The 22515-nt window shown below is 36.7% G+C and overlaps 1 protein-coding gene across 2 annotated transcripts in view; it reads left to right on the forward strand.

Annotated features, from left to right (window-relative positions):
* The window catches only part of SBF2 (SET binding factor 2), a 227048-nt gene that overhangs the window by 81000 nt on the left and 123533 nt on the right, over positions 1–22515 (forward strand). For both annotated transcript variants that reach the window (XM_083350643.1, XM_083350642.1), the window contains exons 3-5: positions 11739–11876; positions 20200–20313; positions 21962–22072. In XM_083350643.1, coding sequence (XP_083206769.1) covers positions 11739–11876; positions 20200–20313; positions 21962–22072 — 363 coding nt within the window. The remainder of the gene's footprint in view (positions 1–11738; positions 11877–20199; positions 20314–21961; positions 22073–22515) is intronic.

Here is a 22515-nt window from a genome sequence, read left to right on the forward strand (position 1 = left end):
AAGACAAAGGCCACTGTTTCAAGGCAGCAAAGTCCACATTTTGGACAGAGAGGACTATTGGTTTGAAAGAGGGGTCAAGGAGGCCATCTATGTCAACAGAGGGAAAGAGATCCAACATCAACTATCTCCAGTCTACTACAAAGTCCTTTCAGCAGTTCCAAGAAGGCTCCTCACCCATTTGCACAACTCAACGACTCTCTAAAAAAATGCAAATGAAAAGTTATCTGCATGGAATATAAATCCTTCCATTCCCCGCCATCCAGTCAGAGCTGAAGAAGCTTTTTGGATGAGAAGTAAAATGTCTTCAAAGAAAAACAAGAAAAACAAGACAGTCCAGTTGCCTCTTGAAAACAGCACCTTTGGGACAATTTGTTTCTGTAATTCTTTTACTGTTACTTGCTTATCCGAAGAGACTGAAAATCAATTAAATGTAGAAGAACACCGTGTAGTAAGAGTTATTTTATATTTGATATATTTGTCCTGTTATCAATAACATCTTGTCATCTAAATAATGTCTCCAGTGAACAACATTTCATACTGCCCTCATAAAGGTGTATCAGTGTTCATATAGCATTTCCACATATTTGCTAGTGGGACTGAAATTGAAATTCTTCTGCAAAGAATGTTAGGAACCTCCCACAGAACAAAGGGGAGGAAATTTTTGTCAGATTTTGTCCTCATGCTCTGGGGTTAGAACATTAAGGAACCCTCTGGATATGTATGAAAATGGTATGTTGTAAGGAGGCATTTGGCAATAACCATCCCCATTCCCCAGCATGGGTTGTTATTGGATTCCAGTCCTTTTTGTTTGCAAAAGGGAAAGCCTGGGATCAACCCAAAGTATTTGTAAAGAATTTTCTAATTTCTTAGAGGAAAAGTGTTCTTTGGGTTTTGAAAATATATTGTCATTCCAGTCTCCTTTTTGGTGTTTTCTCCAGCTTTGGAAAGACAGTAGACAAAACCGTTAAGAATATTCCAAGCCTGAAATACTAGTTTGTAGGAGCATAGCTATTTATTTTTATATTAATTTGGGAAAGTGTAAAATGTAATAAATGAATGTACAGATTCTGTCAAGGGAAGTGTTACGTGTACCTAAGAAACAGGCTGCATTTTTCAATAAAGTTAATGATACCTGAAATGCAATTTGACCTAGCGGAATTTGGTATAACCAGATATGATCTTGGGATGCAGACAAATCCTCTTAATTGATTTGAAAAGGAAAATTACTTTTAATTTAAGACAATTCTCCATAAAAAGAAGAAAACGTTTTATTAAACACACAAAAACCTGTGCATTGCTTGGCTTCCTATTTTGTCTAGTCTAGCTAAAGTCAGCCCTGGAAATTGGTCTATATACACTTAAAGGATTTGGAAGAAGGGCCTTCACTCTTAAACAAGCACAGCAGCATTGTTTCCAACCAAAAACGGCTGCATCTTTCTTCAGGCTTTTCTACAAGTCTGCAAGAAAAGATGCCATTCCAGTGGAAAGAGTTGACTTCTGGAAACATTGGTGTTTCTCTCCCTCCCCTCCACTCCCCAATATAAAAAAATAGAGAAAAGACATGCTGTTTTAATTAGTAGCAGAATGGTGTTTTGTTAATGTGAGCACTTATTCCGCATCACATAGTTTAGTTGCTGAAAGAAGTCGGCAGAGTAATTTCCTAACACCCCCCCCCCCGTGCACTGAATCATCTTTCTTTGCATCTGGACATCCTCAGAGCTGCCAGAAGCTACAAGTAGTAGTAGTAGTAGTAGTAGTAGTAGTAGTAGTATCAATATTATTGATGTAGGTTATCTTATTTCTAAAATTAAGTGTTCACTTATTAGCAATTGGTTCTCACTCACACAAACCATTTGCAACCCACAGAAAGGTTTGAGGGGGTAGGAACTCACTCCTCTTCTCCTTTTCAGAAAAAGGAAAATGGAAGCCCGGAATGGCAAGATAATAAAACAAAGTTCTATTTATTACAAAAAGAGTTTAATTTAACCTATCAAACACCAGGGATGACCTCTACCCCTCATAAGTTGACTGGGTCAGCTAATCTTATCTTCAGGGGGATCCTTATTAGAGATTTCTACAGTTGGCTCATTTGGTGTGTTTTCTCATGCTCAGCAGCACATATTGTTCCCGGTAAATGGAAAGCAAATACCATAACGCACAGATGATAATTGGAGAGAAAAATTACTTCCTCTTAGGTGAATATTTTTATAAATAACTCAGGGTGCAGAATATATCTAATATTCCTTCCTCTCTTATTTTTTCCACATTAACATTGAGTTGGGCTGAGAGAGAATGGCTGGCCCAAGGTCACCAAAGGCAATTGTCATGCCTAAGGTGGAACTAGAACTCAGTTTCCTGGCTCCTTGCCTAGTGCCTTAACCACTAGACCAAATGGGCTCTTAAATAGCTGTTTTCTATCATTTATATATTTATACAGTAGGTACGTAGTTTTGCAGGACCAAACCTGGTCTTACATTGCAGTTTTCATATTCTACATACACAATATATAATCAAAAACCATTATGTTCCAAAAATCAACATTAATCTCCAGAATAGACAAGCTAGAAACATTTGGTTAGTATGCGAATTGTTATATTCTCCCATTTCCAAATGAAGTAACTACCCGTATATACAGTAGCAGAATATAATAGATCATAAGATCATGATTTACAATTGTATCACAATCATTAAAAAACAACTACAAATCCTTGTTGAGCTAAGCCAAGCTGCATACTAATAGCGTTACACATCTGGGCTAGTTCTTAGCTTCATTTGCAGTCACAGTACATTTCATGCTCTATTTGTGGAGCAAACAGTGACCATCTATTTGGCTTGGCTAACGCAGCATTTTATTATGCTCTTAATTAAATCCTATGGAAGTTCATGCTATATATATTGAGGCATATATCATGTTCTTGAAATATTTCCTAATCTTCCAGTCTTTCCATGGTATCTGTTATGCTGTTATTTCTATGTGGCTATAAACATGATTTACGTCCCTTTGGAGGCAGTTCAGCTCCATGCACTTTTGGATAAAATCTACATTGCTACATTTAGCACAGAAGAGCTAGGAAGTTGATTTCCAATCTGTTCTGCTCCTGCCTTATCCTGGATAGGGCAAATCCTTGATGTACTCCAGTCAGCTGCACGATTAATGGATTAGTTTTGTCATTTTTAAGTGGGACTAGAAAAGAGATTTCTCTGAGTACCATCAGAGGGAGTATATTACATAAGTGATATTGATGTCACTTTTTAAAAATAACAAATAGGTTTCTTTTTACATGTTTTATATTTTAAACACCCATTGGTTGGGATTTTAACTAAGAAATTCTTATGCAGATTGTGTATATGAGGGTGTGTGAGAGGGAATGTATGTATTTAATCATGTATATAACACTCTAAAAGGATAGGCTAAGCAAGTATTTCCTTTTCCTTTCCAAGCTCTCCCTGGACAAAAATCAAAAATATACTAACAACTATAGCTTACAAGTTATTTTTATTGATAAAGACATGTTTTATATCAGTATGGCATTTCCACAGAGTAAACTACAGGTAGTGATCACTTACTAACTGCAGTTGGGCTAGCAACTCCATCAATAAGTGACAGGGTTGTAAAGTGAAGTGTCACATCACAACATCTGACTTACATCAGTTCTGGCTGCAGCCATTAAGTAAATCATCACAGGTTGTTAAGTGTGATGTCATGTAACTGCAATCTGTGACTTCCTGCCAGCTTCCCCATTGACTTTGCTTGTTGGAAGTTGGCTGTGAAGATTGCAAGTGTTGATTACATAACTGCCCTTTAGAGCAGGGGTGTCAAACTGCCAGCCCGCGGGCCGGACGCATCATCCGGAAGCTGCGCCCACCCCATTGCCGAAATGACAAAACAGTCCCAATACTTCTCACAACGTCATGTGAGTTTGACATGTCTGCTTTAGATCAGTCTTTTTCTCTCTTCTAAAGAAATATGTCTATGTTCTTCTTCACATGAACTTGTAAGCCATAGATACTAAACATAGAGGGGTGTGATGGCTCAGCAGTCAAAGATGCTGAGCTTGTCAGATGGAAGCAAACAGCCTGGGTTTGAGACCTGAGCGCTGTGCAACCAAGTGAGCTCGTCTTCTTTGCTGCAGTTCCTGCCCACCTAGCAATTTGAAAGCATGCAAATGCAAGTAGGTTAATAGGTACCACTTTGTGGGAAGGTAACAGTGACTGTACGCTTTGGCATATAGCTATGCTGGCCACATTACCACGGAAAATGTCTTTTGACAACACTGGCTTCCTTGGCCAAGAAGCAGAGATAAGCGCTACATCCTCGAATCAGACATGACTGGTCAGGGAAGGGAAACCTTTACCTATCGAACATGATGCATTAAATAAGAAATATGTATCACTAATATACTGTATATAAAATTACAGAAACATAATTCAAATAATATTTAACTGTCATTGTAACACCAGCTGCCTGCAATTAGTGCAGGTTCGCATCCCACCAGGCTCAAGGTTGACTCAGCCTTCCATCCTTCCGAGGTAGGTAAAATGAGGACCCAGATTGTTGGGGGCAATTAAGCTGACTTTGTAATAATGCCGCTTGGGGGTGTGTGTGTGAAAGCCCTAACAAGCAGGCATAGACATAGAATGAAGGCTACTGCTAAGCTTGTAAGCCGCCCTGAGTCTTCGGAGAAGGGCGGGATATAAATGGGATTAAAATAAAAAAAAATAAAAAAAATAAAAAAAAATTGAGAAATTGGTTTATATGGAGAATGATGAGAATATAAAATGTGTACATAAAGGTAGAATCAGATAGTTGAATCTATGAAATAAAGGATCTGTAATGTCTTTCCAATATTCAACCATATTGAATAATTTGAGGTAATTAATGGAGGACATAATACAATAGTCTTAAATTCAGGAAGACAGGCTCCAAATAAGTATTAGAGCAGACATGTCAAACACAAGGCCCGGGGGCCAGATCCGGCCCGTGAAGTGGTTTCATGTGGCCCGCGAAGCCATCCTGGAAACAGTGAGGGAACGGCCCCCACTGCCTTGGCCCTGGCCCAGAGACCCTCCTTCTGCCAGAGACCCTCAGATCTGTCCCACTCCTGCCCAGGCCCCCAAAGGCACCCTTGATGCAAACGATGTAGAGCTGGCCACGCTCATCCAGTAGGCCATATGCACTCTACCCACACCCACCCAGTAGGCCACGCCCACCCTGGCCATACCCACCCAGCCCCCTGAGGGCAATCGCAATGCTGATGCGGCCCTCAATGAAATTGAGTTTGACACCCCTGTATTAGAGGAATATTTCCCCATTATGCATAGTTTGATAGTGGGAACTGAATATTAAGATAAACAATGAGCTACACTTCTCTGAATATGTTGAAGCAAAGGGCCCAGATGATCCCAAATTACCTTTAGAGAAAAAAGAGGTAGGAATCTTCCTGTTCTTTACATGTTAGTGATACTTTCTTGTAATCAATAGGTTTTCAAATATAGGGGTATTCAGTTATCTCTTTCATTTTCTGGGAAGATAATCATTGCATTGCAGCTTGTTGACAAGAATGTCACTCATACAATCCTTTTGACTAGGTTCCTTGACTGGTCAATGAACAGGTGAGTGAATTTCCAGGAACTTAATGTTGAAGGAGATGGATTGGTGTTTTGCATACAAAAAAACTGAGAACATGGACAAATCTTTGTTATAACAGCCTTGCTGTCTGCTCTTAAAACATCTTTGCCCATTTTAAGAGCAAGTTTCTTATAAGAGTTTCTGATTGCTGATATTCCATTCCCACCTACATAGGCATCTTTTTCCCAGCCTTGGCATTTGTTTGCGTCTGTCTAGAATTGACTTGATTTTTATTATTCACAACTGCTGTTGATGCATTTGACTTTGTTTCATAAAGATTTGTCTGTGCTACTGTTGACTTTAGTATTCAGAGCATATTTGATGTTGGATTTGATGCATTCCATTCATAGCACTCATAGTATTCATAGCAATGTTCTCTACTCTTTCATGTACTTTGCTCTGCAAAGTTTCTAGGAAATTGCTATTGACAGGATGCTAGTCACAGAAAGACTTCAATAAATGCTAATAGAACTGAGACTCAGCCTCCATCCATTATTTGGAGTAGAGGCAGTGGTATGCTGGTAAATGTTGAACTAAGTTTCCTCGCTGCATTGCTGCTGCCATGCTGCAGCCAGTTACCACACTCAGTGTTGGGGCTCAGCTGTGCTCTCAGCCAGCTTGCAAAATTCCTGAAAATGTAACGGCACACCGTTGAGTATATGGCTATTTTACAATCCAAAAAACTGTTTAAGATGCAGCAGTTGGATACCAGGATCTATTGCAGACATATCAAACTTGCGACGTCATGCGACGTCGCGCAACGTATTGGGATGGTTTTGCCATTGCCGGCAATGGGGTGGGCGCAGCTTCTGCATGACACATCCGGCCTGTGGGCCAGCAGTTTGACACCCCTGATCTATTGCAGGAGGTTTTATTTTTTTAAAAAAAGTGAGGAACATTTAAAAAAGTGAGGAACAGATCTTAAGAAAAAGGTAGTTGAAAATTAGAAGCAAAAAAGCCTTGAAATTTCAATATACTGTATAATTCATTGCCTTACTCACTCAGGTTGGTTGTTTTTGTTCGGATATTAATACTGATATTGGCAGAACTCATTGAAACAATGCAAGAAACTTGACGGAAACCATATTCAGTGTCTTCAGTTTCCAGAATATTGAAAATCTAAACAGAATACTGTAAATGATTACTTTGTCATCTATATTCAACTTCATATGACTGCTGGAAAAAATGTCATAAAATTGGATCTGGTCATGTGGTCCTCAATTTAGGACCAGAATGACTTACAACAGAAATTCCAGGTTCCATTATGGTTGTAAGTCGAAGACTACCTGTAATTTAAAATGTACAACAACCATATTCTGACAGCATATCATTTAACAGTATAACTTCCTCCATCACTGCTTCCCTCCAGTGTAAATAGATTGTCTCCAGAAATAAAATGGGCCCCTTTACTCATGTTTTTCTGACAAATTGTTGAGATCCGGTTGTTTCAGAAGGCCTTCATGGATTTCAGTGTTAATGTTGTGAATGAAATATGGCACAGGTAAAAGCTTCCAAAGAGAATCTTGAAGGATCCGAATTACTATTACAGATGAAGAGGGATACTAGCTTGATGTCCTGGGTAAAAGCTCTACTCTGTATGTTGGAGCCCCCAGAATCTGATATAGACTTAAGAATGTTTTTATTTATTTTTTCTACCAGCCTTCATTTGTCTTTCAGTTCTGTAAGTACTGTAGAGATTTTGGTATGTATTAGATCTGTGCTTTTCAACTGGTGATACGTGTACCACCAGTGGTACCTTAGCACCTGGCAGGTGGTACGCGACCCCTAGTCAAGTGTAGTGGGGGAGGGAACCAGCTAAAGCGGCACTGCACAGACTTGGAGGAGATCAGCTGGAGCTGCAGAGCTTGGCAGAAGCCCCAGGATCGGCGCACGTGGCGACATGGTAATTGGAGCTTCCGGTTCACCCGGAAGAGAAAAGGAGGAAGAGGGCGGAGAGAAGAGAAGTATAAAAGGGGCAGGTTTTGGCGGGAGAGGGAGAGAAAGAGTGAGAAGAGAAGAGAAGAGGCTTTTCTTACCAAAGCAGTGAGGAGAGGCAGAATGAGCAGCCTGTTTTCGGGCGAAGGGTGCGTGAGCGAGTGACGTGTTTAGCGAGCGGTGTGTTTTCAGGGGAAGGGTGAGTGAGTGAGCGGCCTGTTTAGTCAGTAGCGTGTTTTCGGAAGGGCGAGCAAGCAAGCTGGGCAGGAGCCCCAGGATCGGCGTGCGCGAAGCCGCAGGATCAGTGCACACAGCTACAGTTGATCGGAGCTTCTGCTCGCCCCCCGCCCCCCGAAGCACCGATCAGCTGGAGCCCAGCACTGATCCTGAAGCATCTGCTGAGCTCTGAAGAAGCACTGATCAGCTTGAGCCATGCGCTGATCTGGCGCTTCTGCTGAACCCCAAAGAAGAGCCGATCAGCTGGGGCCTGGCGCTGATCCTGGCACTTCTGCTGAGCCCTGACAACCCTGCAGAAACGTGGACTAGCTGTCAGGGCTCAGCAGCGCCAGGATCAGCGAAGGAAGGAAGGAAAGGAAGGAAGGAAGGAAGGAAGGAAGGAAGGAAGGAAGGAAGGAAGGAAGGAAGGAAGGAAGGAAGGAAGGAAGGAAGGAGATGAGAAGGAGGGAGGCAGGGAGGAGGGAAAAAGGAAGGAAGGAACCCTCCTATGGTAACCACAATGCTAATGTGGCCCTCAATGAAATTGAGTTTGACACCCCTGATGTAAAAGGTTAAGTGAATCTGGTTTCCCGATTGAAAATGGGGATCACATGTCCTTGAGACACTGCAGCCATCATAAATATGAATCAGTTGCCAAGCATCCGAATGTAAATCACATGATCCTGAGAATGCTGAAACCATCATAAGTGTGAAAAATGGTCATAAGTCACTTTTTTCAGTGCCATTGTAACTTTGAACAGTCACTAAGTGAACTGTTGTAAGTTGAGGACTACCTGTACTTTATTACTTTTTTTCCTTTTTTCCCTTTGGATCATCAAGTTTTGGACACCTTGCTAGGCAACTGGTGGTACTCTGATATTGCCATATCCTAAAAGTGGTACAATGGGTGAAAAGGTTGAAAAGCCCTGTATTAGATGGTGTCTAAAATAACTTAAATAATTTAAATAACTGTGCTTAAATAACTCTGCTGATTGGTTAGTTTGTGAAATAACTCTGATATTCATATGCTGTACTTTAATTGTGGGCTAAACAACCTATAATCAGTTGTTTAGTTGTATTTACATAATATGTAGTTCTAGTTTATCAGCATGATATTATGCTATTAACAACACTTTCTGTACTGCATGTGCTTTTATCTGAATTTAACATGTCATAATTCATAATGTAGGGTGCTGATAATAACTTTTAAAAACCTTCAGGGGTTAGGATCTGGATATCGATGAGATTGTTTCAAGTAGAATCTTGTGCGTGCTGGTTTCAAGTATGTGAGGTACAAATGGAAGGAGGCTTGGAGACAAGTATTCTTGGCTAGAATTTCCCTCCTGTGGAGCCAGCTATTGTTAGTCACTAAGATTTGCCTGAATGAAGCTGCGTAAAAGTACAATAAATTAATAAGTAAACATTGAGTGGTTTTATACTTGAACTGCTTGATTTGTTTGAAGCAGGGACCAATCTTGAATCATTTTTATTAAAAACCTGTGCACTGCAAATGCTGTGTTATTGTTAACTGTTACATTACATGACTTTCATTATAATTTATATCTGTATAATGTCCATCTGGACTGAAGCAACAGAGAAATTAAATGAATAAATAATCTTAGAACATCTGTGCAAAGTGCCGTAAATATAGCAGAATATGTTGTTAAACAGAATTTCTTCTTGAAATGGCATATGACTTCCTTACTTTGTTGCATATAATACTGTTATACATTCTGATACTTAGCAGAAATATCTAAATAACTAACGAGATCTGCAGTATTTCTTTGAAGATGTCATTCATGTTGCTTGTTTAGTAAACTGATAGCCAGTTCATGTCGTATTTTCACACACAAAATCATAACATTCTTTTTGTTTATTAAATATTCAGAAAATATGCTTTTCTGTTGTGTTCTTTAACTTAAAGAATCTTGATTCTTGTGGACAATGCAACTGTGAATGGGATAGTCATAGATATCATTCAAAAATACCACAATTATTAGAATTTATATTTAGTGCATGATCAAGTCTCCCATCAGGTTAAGCTGGTATTTTCATGAATATATTCATGTAGTTTTCCTTGTAACAGTCCAAAAATAATTTGCCCTTGTTTTCTTCTGGAGTGATGTTCAATGAGCTAGTCTCTCAGTTGTATACTAACCGTGCCTGACCTTGCTTAGCTTCTGAACTCAGAGAAAGTTGGTCCCATGCTTCTCCTGTTCAAACCAGGGAATAAATGATAAACAATTACCATTTGGTTGGAGTTGCTTGGAGAAAGAGTAACAGAATTGGAAGGGACCTTGGAGATCTTCTAGTCCAACCCCATGCTCAAACAGGAGACCCTATACCAGGGGTCCTCAAACATGGCCCTTTTATGACTTGTAGACTTCAGCTCCCAGAATTCCTCAGCCAGCATGCCTGGCTGAGGAATTCTGGGAGTTGAAGTCCACAAGTCATAAAAGGGCCAAATTTGAAGACCCTTTCTCTATGCCATTCCAGACAAATGGCTTTCCAGTTTCTTCTTAAAAGCCTCCAGTGATGGAGCAACCACAACTTCTAAGGTTAACCATTCCACTGATGAAAGTTTCAGAAAAAGAATCTGAACTATTTCATTAGCTTTATTAGTTTTTTTACATGTATTAAAAACTTTATTGAAGGACAGAACAGGTTTTCTTTCAAAATATTTTGATTCTGACTTCATCTTAGCATTCTTTTTTAAACTATAGATTATGAAATGAGATCAGAAATATTCATTGTAGTCCGAACACTAGCAGTCATACTTAGCAGAGAGTCTTCTAAAGATTTATGGAAGCAATAGGCTTTGGGCATTATTTTTTTAAAGAAAAAAATCTCATTAGGGAAGTGCTTAAATACTTGCCTAGCTGAAGATTATAAATGCAGCACTCATTTTTAGGTTTGTTTGTGGGAAATAAAATTATATTTTGTTATGCAAGTATCATGTTACCTGAATTAGTCTGCATAATAAATTCTGTATTTGAATGCTTCTAGACCAGAAGTCCCCAACCTTTTGGGCACCAGGGACCAGTTCCATGGAGAAAAGTTTTTCCACGGACCGGAGAGTGCATGGTTTTGTGTGCTGCCTACATCCTACGGATGGGGCTTTGCTTGTTTGTGCGGACCAGTTGCTGGCATACTGTGACCTGGTTCCAGTCCACGGACGGCGGTTGGGGACCCTTGCTCTAGACCACAGGTCTGCAACCCACGGCTCCGGAGCCGCATGCGGCTCTTTCAGCCATCTCCTGTGGCTCCCAGTCTTCTATGTGTAATCCCCCCAAAAAAAGTGGGACTAAAAAAAGTTCAACCAATCAATTCAAATACGCAGGGTAGGTGCATATCTCGCCTTGGCTCCACTCTTCAGTCAAACCCTGTTCTGCGCATGTGTGCATGTACGCGCATGCGCACACAATTTTTGCGGCTCCCAATTTTTCCTTTTTTGAGGGAACCAGTTCCGAGTGGCTCTTTCACTGTTTCAGGTTGCTGACCCCTGCTCTAGACCAATAGCTATGTATCAGAGTGAAACACTGCAAGGGTCAACTCTTTATAAGTTAGCATGAATTACAGTCTTTATGTGTGTGTGTGTGTGTGAGAGAGAGAGAGAGAGGGAGAGAGAGAGAGGGAGGGAGAGAGAGAGAGAGAGAGAGAGAGAGAGAGAGAGAGAGAGAGAGAGAGAATATATTTACTAATGTACTGGTAAATTTTGATGGAATCTAGTACGATTTTGTAGAATCAGTAGAATATCTGCGGTGATTTTTGTTGTTGCAAGTCCTGCAGCCTGGATTTCTTATATTTCTGAATTGATCATAGGTCCACACAACATTACCTTTAAAATATCAGATGATATGTTCTTTCAATTATTAATTATTTTATAAAATAAGTTTTATTCTTGATCTTTAATATATCTTTGTATTAAATTTTCTCTGTGCTTGCTTTTTTTTTTTAGTTTTGTCAACCTGGAGGATGGCATTTATCCAGAGAAAGGAAGCAACCTACCTTTTTTGTGGTGGTTTTGACAGATATAAACTCTGAACGACACTATTGTTCTTGCCTAACATTCTATGAAGCAGAGATCGATTTGCAGGTAAATATGACAAAACATAATGTGAACAAGTAGGAGAGCACCTAAAATATTTTTTTTCAACTTAGAGGGCACTGAATTACCTTTATATATTTACTAACTCACTCTCTGCCAGATAACAGAATAACAGAGATGGAAGGACCCAAGGCCCAAGTCTTCTAGTCCAACCCCCTGATCAAGCAGGAGACCCTATAGACTTCAGACAAATGGCTGTCCAGTCTCTTTTTAAAAGCCTCCAGTGATGGAGCACCCACAACTTCTGAAGGCAAATGGTTCCACTGAGTTGTTTCTCTCTTTGATTGGTTTCCATCTATTGCTTCTTGTCCTACTTTCTAGTGCTTTGGAAGATAGATTGACCCCCTCTTCTTTGTGGCAGCCCTTCAAGTATTGGAACACTCCTATCATATTTCTTCTACTCCTTCTTTTCACTAGACTACAGTTTTTCATATGTTTTAACCTCCCACCCCCTAATCATCTTTGTTGGTCTTCTCTGCACTCTTTCTAGAGTCTTAACATCTTTTTTATATTGTGGTGACCAAAACTGGATGCAGTATTCCAGTGTGGCCTTACCAAGGCTTTATAAAGCAGCCCTGACTCTTCGTGTGATCTTGATTCTCTGTTAATGCAGACTAGAATTGCATTTGCTTTTTTTTGCAGCTGCAGCACCATGTCAGCTCATAGGTATTTAAGTGATTGTCCACTGGGACCCCCAAATCTCTCGCACGATTACTGCTATTGAGCCAAATTTTACCTAGTCTGTACCTTTTTCTTGCCTAAGTGTAAAACCTTACTTTTCTCTACATTGAATTTCTTTTTGTGAGATAGGGCCCAGTGTTCAAGTCTTGTCGAGATCCATTTGGATCTTGAGCCTATCTTCTGGAGTATTGGCTAATCCTGGTAGCTTGATGTCATCTGAAAATTTAATGAGGTCTATTCCCTCATCTAAATCATTTATGATGATACTGAAGAGTACTGGGCCTAAAACAGAACTTTGGGGTATCCCACTGCTGACTTTCCTCCCATGTAGATGTAGTTCAGTTAAGGACTATACATTGAGTGTGGTTTGACAGCCAGTTACGAATCCATCTGGTGTTGATGCTGTCTATCCCACATTTTTTGAGCTTCCCAAGAAATAGGTTGTTGTCTATTTTGTGAAATGCCTTACTGAAATCCAACTGTACAATGTATGGATGGAGAGATACAGATACTTCCTTAAGTAAATATATAGATACATATTCTGTATCTTCCTACTGTTTATAACTTTAATCTACTTAAAATTTCTCCTTCACTTACACATTACCAATATCCATTCAATTTCAATAGGAACAGATCTCTGCAGGGAATTATTTGCTCTGTTTGCAATAAGACAGCAACAGTTAGTTCTGAACCTTGAATTAAATTTAATTTTTACATTAAACAAGTTTCCAAATAAATTCTGAAATTTTTAATAGTTGATCTAGTCTTAATGTATGTTTCATGTACCAATGTTTAATTCATTGCATTCAGCCTCTTCTCAGAAACATACTTCTCAGAAACATTTACTTGAATTTTAAGTGCTTTTGTTGTCTAACTGAAATATTTCCCATAATTGTTTTGTATTTTCAGATAACAATTCAACATAACATTTAAGTGGTGTTAAATGATTTGATATCAGATTTTTTTTATTACATTCCAGCAGAATTTGTTTAAACATCCTGCTCCCTCTGGTGGTTGTGAATTGGAGGAAAGCAAATCTGCAAACCTAACTTAATTTTTATTTCTATGTTATATAATAAAATGCAAAGTATAATGGTGTAGTGTTCTAAAATACTGGGTCTATATAAAAATTTTAAAAAATATGAAAATTTGTACAGGATTGATCTCTATATGTTTATATAATTACAAATTACACGCTCTCCTATTTATTTTTTCAATCATTATTCAGATCTGAAATGGAATATGTTCCCCTTAAGATAAATGTATTTAGATATGAATACATTCCTTTAAATAGAAATGTTGGTTTAGATTTTGGGTGTAACCTGTTTGGCAACTTCTTTTTAAAATATGTTTCTTATTAACATTTGGATACTTCTGAGTAATCCAAAAATAGTTACTGAATTAATTGACCCATTTTGGATTTTTAAATTATTTGTCAATGACATATTATTTGGCATGAGGGGATTTAGTGGGAAAATCTAAGCTGTATTCAGATAAAGCAATATGTACTTGTGATTTTTTTTCTACTGTGTTTTAAATTGTTTCCTTTTAGCATTGCTTTTTGGCTAAAATCGTATGGAATTCTCTTATAATACTGTGAATAATAGTAAATTTTTCTTTTCTTTTGCAGTTTTATTATTCAGCATTGCTTGAATCATGATAATACGTTTAATCTCATTAGCTTTTTTTATCCTAGGAACATTATTATAAACAGCTTTATAAACGTTTACTAATTTATATCTATTTACTTTGAAACTTAATTACTTAAGTCAGGTATTTTTTTTTGTAAACTTCTTTCTGAACTCACTTCTTTTCCTTTTTTATATCTCAGTGTATATATACTGGTAGACTCCAGGCTGCCAAATATTAGTCCACAAAAAGTGTATTGGTTTTCAGATGCTGTAAAGTAGGTAATATAATGACAAATGTATACATAAAATTGTTTAGGAGAAATTCAGTTTACATCCCTGTGTCTATAATGTAAGTGGTCTGGAATAATTCTTGAAATTTTATGCTGACACAAAGGATTGACATAGCTAAAGGTATTATTTTGCCAAATTCAGTTCTAAAATATGTGTGGTACGTTGAATGTAAATATTTTAGTGACAATTCTGTGTTAACACAGTAATAGTAAAGTCCCTTTCTGTAGCCCAAAAAATAACAACTATGTTAAGTCCATAGAGCAAGCACTGTATATTATTTTGCCAATTAAATTTATTTCAGTGCTTTGGCATAGGAAATGCCTTTTTAAAAAAAGTTGTTGTAGCATAATGTTTGTTCCTGTTCAGTATGATTATCTGCTAGTACTCCTAGACATTGCCACCAAGCCAAATCACCTCACTCCTCTTAGTATCTTATTTCATAATATATTAGGATGTTACAGATTGCTTCTCCAATGTTTCAGTTATGTTTTAAATACTTTCATAAGTAGCTAATTACTTCAAAAACTTTTATTTGCAAACAGAATCTTCACCTAACATGCAATAGTTTCTAAAGACATACATACTGTAACATGTTTTTAGCTGAAAGAAGCCTACTGTTTTAAACTATGTGTATAACATATAAATTACCTCAATAGGGTTCTTTTTTAATTATTATCTTAAGGTAACTATCTTCTACATTTGGGCTAAATTAGGGTTTAATTTATTTTCAATATTTATATTTGTACATTCTATTATTTATGTCACTGTTCACCGCCGTGAGTCCTTAGGGAGAAGGGCGGTATACAAATCAAATCAAATCAAATCAAATCAATCAATCAATCAATCAATAAATAAATAAATAAATAAATAAATAAATAAATAAATAAATAAATAAATAAGGTCTTCTTATACAACATTCCTAATTAATATCATACCACATTGCTGAATTGCTTTCCAGTAAAAAAAAATGCTCCATAAATATGGATAGGATAGCAAGTATATTCTATCTGTCTTTCCATCTTTCTATTTATTTATTTATTTGATTTGTATCTATCTATCTTATGTATATATTATGGTAATTTTAGGATATAATCTTGACATGTGTTTATATGAATCCAAAAGTATTGTAGACCATTTCTGATCAGTAATATATTTAAACATATCATTGCATGTTTTAAATTATGAAACTGTCAGTTTTTCTATTGGGAAAGTAAGCATCTCTGGCTTTGGCATAGACTAGAGAGAACAACTAAAGAAATACCAGAAAATTATGTATTTGGCAAGTGGACAGCCTCCCAATACTTTTAGTAGGGTGGGATGGAGAAAAGTAACAAGGAAAAAATGATTAGACAATAATATGAATAAACTTAGTGTTTTAGCCATAATATTTCAAATTATTCAATATACAGAGTTGATTTTTTTTTGTTCTTATTTAAAAATGGAAGATGGGCTGATAACAGATTGTTGATATTTTCTACCCAACTTGGATTTTAATGACTTTTTTTGTAATATACATCTAACATTAACTTTTAATATGGTTCATATAATGCATATATCACATTTTTCATTTTTCCAAAGGGCTCTGAATTCCAAATAACCCTAAAGAGATGGAATAGGCATATTGTTTTAATTCATTGTTTTTCATATTTATTTATAATTCTGCGGTAAGCTGTTTTGACATGCATTTCAATGTGAAGTATAAAATATTAAAATAAATAATATTTATTCCAATCTTCTGATAGACATATATCATAAAGTCATATAACATTAAAATCAAAATTCAAATTTTAATGAAAACATAACAGTTTAAAAATATATTAAATCATAAAATAGCTTGATTCTTTTCAATTTTTTCATAATTAGAAGTATTCCATCAGTTTGCAGAATGGATTACAATTTAGGGAGGATTCTGGTAGAAGACATGGAGGAGATTTTGACTGACTTCTCCTGATATCTTTCTCCGAAATGTTGACATTTTAGAAAACATGGGATAGGAAAGTTTGTAGCTTAATGGAAAAACTCTGGAAAGCTGGAGTGTTACACACAATTGGGGCAGTACTTGCAAATAATAGTCATGTTTCTCTTCAGAATTCTTAGATTATATAGAATATTATTGTCAAATCATCGAATGAAATTTCCACATTGCGTTCAATATACTGGAACATAGAGAACTAGAAGCACTGTTAATGTTTTATCCTAAAATACTGTATCAGAGTAAACATTGTTGTTTAAGATTTAAATCATTTTATTAAACAAAGCTGCTGAAGGCAAGAAGCATCTTTCAATTTAGATATAACCAATTTTATTATTCATCAAAGAAATGTAGAAAGAATGCATGGAATTGTGGAAGCTATTGCCAGATACTTTTAAAAATAAAAGTCTTTTGAAGAATCAACCTGCCATCTTCCACTTACACACATAGACACAAACACACACACACAAACGATCCTTAAGAAATCAGCATGTTATCAGTAAATGCCATAGAATGAGGATTTCCAGTTTGTCACCTGCAGCTGCCAGCAGGTTCATAAACACTATTATTAGTAGCCAGCAAGATCAATGCCCCACCTAGTATCTTTTTATTTTTTGCATTTTTAAAAATGGAAAGTAATTATTTGCTGCAAAGTAGCAGCTTGGGGCCTAGTCTTTGTTTCTAAAAATATTTCATGGTCCAGTATCTACCAGGGGCCAAAAGATAAGAAGCTGCAGACACTGTTTTCTTCTGGAAATATGCCTTTTGCTCAGAAGGAAGATGAAGCAATAGGCTTCATAAGAGATTAGAAATTGTGAGGAACAGCTTTACTGATTGTTATTTTGGTAGACAAGTCTTTATAATAGGTGTACCTGTGTTTTTTTAAGTGCCCTCCTAATTTATGCTCTCCAAATTCCAAATGTTCCCATCAATCAAGATATTTGGGAGGCCCAGCTTTATAGAGAGGTAAATATCCAGAAGTTCATTTTTAATAAGCAGGAACATATATAAAGTTTGTTGAAGTATGTGATCATCTGGTTACTAAATGTGCATGGGGGGAGGGGGGTTCTTGGATTATTTCTAATGGTAAAATAGTATTTATTATTATCATGAGGTTATTTGTGCTTTACTTGTGCCAGATATACAGAATTGTGTAATGCCTTTTCCTCATCCTCATAAATAAGGATGAGGATGTTAAAAACTTACAATAGATGTAAAGAAATAATTTGGCATCATCAGAGAGGAAATACACAATAAGTGGAAACTCAGAACATTGTCTACAGTTTATTGTGTCATATCGTCTTTGTTAAACAATGCTAGAAATGTTGGAAATGAAAGAACATGTATCATCTTTGATACTGGTTGTGGCTAGTATAAACCTGATGTAATACTGTTTGTCTAATTACCATATATGGAATTTATGTCATTTATTTTACAAAATGCTGAGTAATATGTTTGAAAAAGCTGTCAGTTCTGCTACAATTTTCTGCAAAGCCACAACTCTCTTCTGTTCTGCATTCTGTTTACATTTCTTTCTTCTAGCAAAAGGAGGTTATATCATTTGTTTGCATGAAGGTCTGAAACGTTGCCTACGTTACAAGCTGGAATTTTAAAATGCAGGAATTTATGAAGTTTTAGGGATCCCGCATTTAGATTACTTTCTAGATATTTTCATCTCCTGATCTATCTTTTCCACTTGAGGAGGAGGAGTGAGGGTGGACAATTTAGGTTGATAAGAGGTTATGTAAAAGGAAACTGAATAAGAGACCAGTGCAAGTCATAGAATTGTAGAGCTAGAAGAGATCTTAAAGATAATTTAAAGAACATCTACTTAGTTTAGAGTACACTAGATCATCTCTAATAGATGATCATCTAGCCTGTTTGAAGCTCTCTAGTGAAGGAGATCTAATTAACATCTGGCTGATAGTTTTACAATCATAATGTTCCTGATCTCTAGTCTGAACTTGTCTCCTTGTATTATTAATTCATCAGTTCTGATCCTGCCCTCTTGGGCTATAGAGATATGTCCACTCCCTCTTCTGTGGAAAACTCTTTTAGATATGAAGTCTATTATCTCATCCCATAATCACCTTTTCTGTAGGTTCTTTTAACAGTTTGTCATAGGATTTAGTTTCCGGATCCTTCACCATTTTGGTAGCCCTCCTCTGAACCTGGAATTTATCACTCTCTTTTTCAAATTGTGATGCTCAGAACTAGACATAGTACTCCAAATACTGTCTGACCAGATCCAAGTAGTGTGGAACAATTATTTCCTATGATCTGAGTTCTTTGTTCATGTTAATATACTTAAATACCATTTGCAATTTAGCAGCTGCATCTCACAATGGTTCATGTTTAACTTGTATGGTTAGAGGATGGCCTTTCACATATGCTGTTGCCAGGTCAGGATCCCATCATATTTGCGCCTTTTGCGATTCTTATCCAGATGCAAAATTTATGCTTCAGCTTTTAGATCAAGCCTGGCTAGATTTTTAAAATCTTTTCTGTTTCCCCTGAAGGATTAATTAACCCTACCAGTTTGTTTTATTGTTGTAAATTTTGAATTTAAAAAGAAAAGATCAATAGGGGAAACAGTGAAAATGGATAATAATAAATGAATAATCTGGTTTTGTGTTCCAAAGTAGCTCTGTTTTTATTGTGGCAGGTCCCCTCTTCTCTAGGAGTCAATCTGTAGTGGAGGATGACCCCCCCATCAAAACACCATATTTTGTTTCAGCCAAATGCTTTTGCTTAATTGCTGCAGTGCACAGTGTTAGGAACACCCCCTTCCCTCTAGTCACTGGTTGATGTCCTTTATGATCTGGTCTGCCTGTCCATTTCTGAAGGGAATTTCCCAATTGGACTGATGAAAGACTGGATTTTATGTCTTTTTTCTTTCATTTCTGAACAAGATGAAATTGGTAGGGGTTCTGTCCATTTCTTCTTCTAGCCAAAATGACAGAAAATAAGTTAAAACTGTGGGGTTTCCTTACTTCCCGATTTACTGGTACTTACTTTCTGGTTTACTGGTACTGCAAGAGGGAAGATGTTATGCATAAGGAGTCAGCAAAAAAGATCTCATAAAAATGAAAGCAAACTCTGCTTACATTGCTGGCGTGGATAGAGGGATAATGAATCAGGGGTCATGGTAACCACAATCTAGATGGGACACATAGCTGGCACTGTTGCCAGAGCTGAAGAATGAATTAAAATCCTGACTGCAATTCTTGAGGCCACTTTCATTTCCAGATGGTTGTATCTAGTGTAAAGAACAAGCAGGTTAAGGCAGTTGTGTTGAACGGTGCTAGAAAGAAGCAAAAGATTTTAATAGAATCCCCCCCAAGTATATCACTTAGAGAAACATATAGTAAACATAATAAAGGGAATTAAAAAATCATTAGAATGCATGTTGGCTATATCAATTCCCATTTTATTGAAAACTACAGTCGTGTGCTATATGGTATGCTAGCTTCAAAGTGCAATGGATATGTAACCTGTGTGAAGTACACAATATTTACCTTGCTTTGTAACACACTTTAATACTATTTATCAGTGTACTGAATTCTGTGCAGATTACATCATTTGGGTGGTATGACTTTTAGATATGAGGTACATGTTACATTCTATTGATTTAAAGTTTTTAAATTGTTAAATATAATATTTCTGTTTGTACTTTTTTCATACTGTTTATTCAACAATCACCTTCTATCTGTTAATTGATGCATTTTTTTTCAAGGGTTCAAAAGTAACTGAAGGTGAGCAGGAATCTGGGTTGATTCAGCCTGCAGAAGTATTTGCTCCCAAAAGTCTAGTATTGGTATCCAGGTTGGATTATCCAGAAATATTCAGGGTAAAGAACCTATAAATAACATTTTATGTATAATGCATATTTCTGATGGATAACAAAGAATCAGAATTAACCTTTATAAGATCCACATTTTTAAATAAATATACATCTTGCCTTTTCTCCAAGAGCTCCAACTAGTTTACAGAGTATTTCCTCAGTTTTGTTCCCCACAATAATACTTTGAGGTGAGATATTATAAATATATCCCAGCTGATTCAAAGTCATCCTGTTGGTTCAAAACCATCCAATAGATTGCCATGGTTAGACTAGAAGGTGAGTCTCTCACAATGTCCAACACTTTTAATTTCTACACTGATTTCCTTGTATGGATACAATGCAATTCTCCCTCTACATGATTTGAAAAAGCAAACAAAACATTTTTTTCCTCTCTCCCAAATAATAGGAAATGATTGTTTCCCATGTTTATGAGTTATATTATGTTTTTAACTTTGCCCTGTAAACCGCCCTGAGTCCTTCGGGAATAGGGCGGTATAGAAATCAAATAAATGAATGAATGAATGAATGAATGAATGAATGAATGAATGAATGAATATTTATTCTATCTTTGTACGATGGAGAAACCTGAACATCCAGAATTGCAAAAAAGAAGGGTTATGTCTACCCCAGGCAGTACAATCACAAATATCTGGATTATTAGGATTTTTTCCCAATTATGACCATAATTAAAACTAGACAGCATTCTGACCCTTTGGGTCACTCTTTTGAGAGGAAGCTTGTGCAGTCTAATGTGACTAGAATGAACATTAAATTATAGGCTAGCCATGTTTTTTTTAATCTCCATGCAAGACTGACCCATGGTCATTTTAAAAAAAGTATATATTTTAAGTAGAAAAATAATTGCAGTGGCAAACAAACTTCAATAATAAGTCAATATTTAATTATTTAAACAGATGAGAAGAATGACTATGGATGGGCAAAATAATGGCAGTTCGAGTGACTTCTGACTACCTGCTGACTTCCCCATTGAGTTTGCTTGTGGGAAGCTGCCTAGGAACACCAGAAATCACAAACTTGCGACTGAAGAATACTGCAACTATCACAACTTTGCAAATAAAACTGGTCTGAATATCATGGGAATTTCAATTCCATAGGACTTTTTATATATTTTTTTAGGTTAACCAATGTTAGATACATTGATTCAAAACTGTTGCGATATAGTGCACCATTTGGGCTGCCTTGAGGTTACCACAGATAAACAGAATGAAAATATAGATTGCCTTGCTTCCTTTCATGTAACTTTTAATAGCAGCAGACAGATTGCCACAGTAGTAGCCTAAAGGTGAAGGAATCCCATTAAAACTGCTAAATTATGGCAAAAATTCCTGTAGAAATAAAGCACTGCATTTCAGCTATTACAGTTCAGCAACTGTAGGTTGCTTCAGTGGATCATCTCATTGTTTTTGAGCAAAAGAGCATGATCTGTTTCAAGATTGGGTTTATTCGAATATGTTTGTGGTTTATATAGGTACATAGGTAGTTTATATTTTTATATATCCACATGATTCTCTGTAACATGTTTCTGTAGTCATAATTTATGCTACATATTTAATACTATGCTGTATTTTCCAATTGTTATTAATATTTATTTTCTCAAGGTGGCAATTTTATGTATTCTTCTTTCATATTTTAGGCTTGCCTTGGCTTAGTGTATACTGTGTATGTGGACAACCTGAATGTCTCATTGGAAACTCTCATTGCAAATCTCTGTTCATGCTTTGTTCCTACTGCTGGAGGATCACAGGTAAAAAGGGGGGGAGAGAAGAGGTTATTTATCCGGTTAATTTAATTTATGAAGAAAGGAGAAATGAATTCTTCAAATAGTTTGATTTAATAAAGGGACATAGCTCAATTAGGTATGTTCTAGTGGCCTGACTTCTAAAGAGTGCAAAAATTCCATTCCAAAATAAGGTCGAGGGTTAATTTATCATTGTAATTATCTTTCCAGGGTGTTATATCAGTGCTGAAGTTTGCAGAACTCAGCCTTTTTTATTAGTGATGATACAGAATATATTGCTTTTAATTTTTTCCTTACTTTTCATGAGGGATTTGAGCCCACCCCCCCCACCTCCCCACATCTCGGTTTTACTGAGTCTTTAAATTCTGATGTAATTTATTTCAGATCTCATGTATTCTATGGAAATACTGGTTTTTATGAAATACGATGATAATGAAACTAGATTTTAA

Source organism: Vipera ursinii, assembly GCF_947247035.1.
Source record: "Vipera ursinii genome assembly, chromosome: 1".
In the NCBI taxonomy this organism is placed as follows: Eukaryota; Metazoa; Chordata; class Lepidosauria; order Squamata; family Viperidae; genus Vipera; species Vipera ursinii.